Source organism: Sminthopsis crassicaudata, chromosome 3 (assembly GCF_048593235.1).
Source record: "Sminthopsis crassicaudata isolate SCR6 chromosome 3, ASM4859323v1, whole genome shotgun sequence".
In the NCBI taxonomy this organism is placed as follows: Eukaryota; Metazoa; Chordata; class Mammalia; order Dasyuromorphia; family Dasyuridae; genus Sminthopsis; species Sminthopsis crassicaudata.
This window is the reverse complement of record NC_133619.1, coordinates 584,556,722-584,559,824: the sequence shown is the minus strand read 5'-3', so window position 1 is coordinate 584,559,824 and position 3,103 is coordinate 584,556,722. Positions and strand designations below refer to the sequence as shown.

Sequence of the window (3,103 nt, the reverse complement as noted above, 5' to 3'; positions counted from 1 at the left end):
ATCTCTGGGTTAAAAGTTATGAATATTTTTGCTACTTTAATTGCAAAATTCTAAATTGATTTCCAAAAGAGTTTTAATAATTTACAGCTCTATCAACAATGCAATAGAACACTTGATTACCTCACAACTTCTCCAACAATGACTCTTTTCATACTTGGTCATTGTTTCTGATTAGCTTGTGTCAGGTGCAGACTCAAAGTTCTTTTGATTTGCTTTTCTCTTATGTGATTTGAAAAATTCACACACAGAAACACACACACACAAATAGTCAGTTACTTGCTGTTCTCCTTTTAACAATTAATCATTCATATATATATACATATATATGTGTGTGTACATACACACATATGTAGTCAATTATTTGCTATTCTCCTTTTGGCAACTAATCATTCATATTTTTTGATCCCTTACCTATTGTGAAATGGATTTGGGGATATCCACATTTTTTAAGCCAGTACAATTTCCATAAACTTTACTAATTTGTGGGAAGAATGAAAGTTATTTGCATGAGGAGTGAAGTTGGTTTAAAAGCTTTGGAAAAGAAAACATTTTTTTTTATTACTGTTTTGAGAGAGACACACAATTGCAGAATCTCTTCGGGTCCAACTCCAGGGAGGAAAAAAGAGAAAGTTCTCTTCCAAACATGTAAGGAGAGACTGACTTTTTAATACATTTTTGATTTTGAACCTTTCTTCATTGAGATTTAAGGGGAATTGTCCATGTGGGAGATCATCTTTTGGTTGAGTGAAGAAATCTCGGGTATTTCTCACCTAAGAACTCATTTAATCTCTTGTTTTTTCTATTATATTCTAATCTGTAGAATTCCAATTTCTGTTTGCTATATTATTGTAAAAATAGGTTTCCTATTATTCTGTAATTGTCTTCAACAGAATTAATATTTAGTGGGAAGGAAGCAGATTGAGGTATTAGTTTTGTATTTGAGGAAGTTTAATTTTAGAAAGATCTGATAATTTATAACAGATAATTAGTTTCTATGATCTGTGAGTTTTTAGAAATATCTCTATAGTGTACAGCTTGTCCAGCTGGATTCAGGACCTTCTGTGGTCATGTAAATCTTACCACCATCACAAATCTCATGAGCTAAATGTTTGGGAGGCATAAGAGCATTAGGTCAATGTTGGGAACTTGAAATATCTGCAGTATTGACAATTGTTGAGGAAAGGAAAAAATATAATTTTCCTTCTATGGAACTTGGATGATCTATTCCTGAGAGGAAAAACTATCAGTCTATGCTGCAATTTAGAGGCATAGGTAAAACAGTCAAGTGCTTGTATATCCAATGCCAATTGCTAATAGAATTCTCCTGTTGGATAAAGTTCATTTCTCTTTTCTTAGTAACCTCCAAATTCCTTGTTTAATTTCTTTTGTTCTTACCCCATAGACAATGGGGTTAAGGGCAGCAGGAATTACATGATGCAGGACATTGAGTAAAACAGGGACATCATGGGCCACTTTTTTTTTGGCCATGTGAGTAAAGATGAAAACCAGGAGGATAGTGCTAAAGAAGAGAATGAGAATAAAATGGGAACCACATGTACTTAGGGCTTTGGCAGCAGCCCCTTTAGCCTTAAGTTTCATCACAGCCCTCAGAATGAAGGAATAGGAGAGGAAAATAAGTATGAGATCAGAGCCCAGCAGAGTCCAGGCTACAATCAATTGGTAGATCTTATTAAGAGTAACATTATCACAGGAAAGCTTGGAGACTGACAGGTTGGCACAAATACAGTTCTCAATGATGTTATTTCCACAATAATGGAGCCGTGCAGAAAGGATAGGAATTGGAGCAGTGAGGAGAGTGTTCCGTGCCACAATAAAGATACTAGCTTTGAGTACAAATTGATCAGTGATGATGGATGGGTATCTCAGAGGGTGGCATATGGCCACATAGCGATCATATGCCATTACCAAGAAGGTGCAAGATTCCATGGGGAGAAAGTTGTTCATGATGAACATTTGAAGAAAGCAGGCTGAAAAGCTGATAGGTCTGAGGTCAAACCAAAAGACAAGCAGAACTTTGGGAATGACAGTGAGACAAAGCACAATGTCCAGCAAAGAGAGCAGACTGAGCAGGTAGTACATGGGTTCATGCAGAGATGCTTCCAGCCTAATGGTAATTAGGAGGGTGGCATTGGCCCCCATGGCCAGGAGAAAGAGCAGACTCAAGGGCAGGGAGAGCCAGAGCTGCCAATTTGGAGATCTGACAAAACAATTCAAGAGGAACTCAGAGACCACAGTGGAGGAAGACTCGTTGTGAGGTATCATGACCTTAACTCAGATGAGATACACCCTTGTCCTTAGGGGAAATGAAAGAAGAAGGAAATTGATAATTCTGTTACAGATTCCCATGATCATCATTTAACTTATTTGATCTCTTTTCCCTCTTTTGTCAATCAGTGCCTGAGTAACTGTTCTGAGCCCACACATGTCCCAGATGTTAAACCAAAAGTGGCAGCTATCTAAGCAGTTTAATGAATTTGTTATACTGGAGAATAACACATTATTGGGACCAGATAACATCAACTCAAGAATTTTAAAGTTGATTTGAAATATATTTGTTGGTGCTGTTCACAACCATATATGGAACTACTTTCTGCAATTCCAAGTATATTCACATAAAAGTTCTTTTCCAGTGAAATTTCATTTGCACAAATGTCCATTGTTTGACAATTATAATAAGGAATCTTAACAAGGAAGAAAAAGCAATGGGCAGAACTGTGGATGTGGGAGAAAAACAGTTGTCAAAATTTAAATGAATCTTTGGAAAAAATGAATATTTCATCTTAAAATTCATAATGAATAATAATGACAATATGCAGAATCAGAGAAGCTTTACAAAGCTTTACAAAATGAATTGTTTCCTAGCAATTAAAATATAGTAAAAATGGAATAGTTTGCATTGAGAGTGGTTGAGAAGGGATAAGTTTAGGGGTTCTCAAATTACCGCCTGCAGGCCACATGCAGCCCGCTGAGCTGAGGATGTTTATGCCTCAGGGTTATGGCAAATGGGCTGAGGGGCGGAGACAGAGTGTGAGTTTTTGTTTTTCCTATAGTCCTGCCCTCCAACAGTCTGAGGGACAGTGAA

At 36.8% G+C, this 3,103-nt stretch overlaps 1 protein-coding gene across 1 annotated transcript; it reads right to left on the bottom strand.

The window, feature by feature from the left end:
• Window positions 1-1,338: 1,338 nt before the first annotated feature.
• Window positions 1,339-2,283, bottom strand: LOC141559951 (olfactory receptor 56A3-like). The gene has a single exon (XM_074297606.1). The coding sequence runs from the start codon at window positions 2,281-2,283 to the stop codon at window positions 1,339-1,341; it is 945 nt and encodes a 314-aa protein (XP_074153707.1).
• Between the last annotated feature and the right edge of the window lie 820 nt (window positions 2,284-3,103).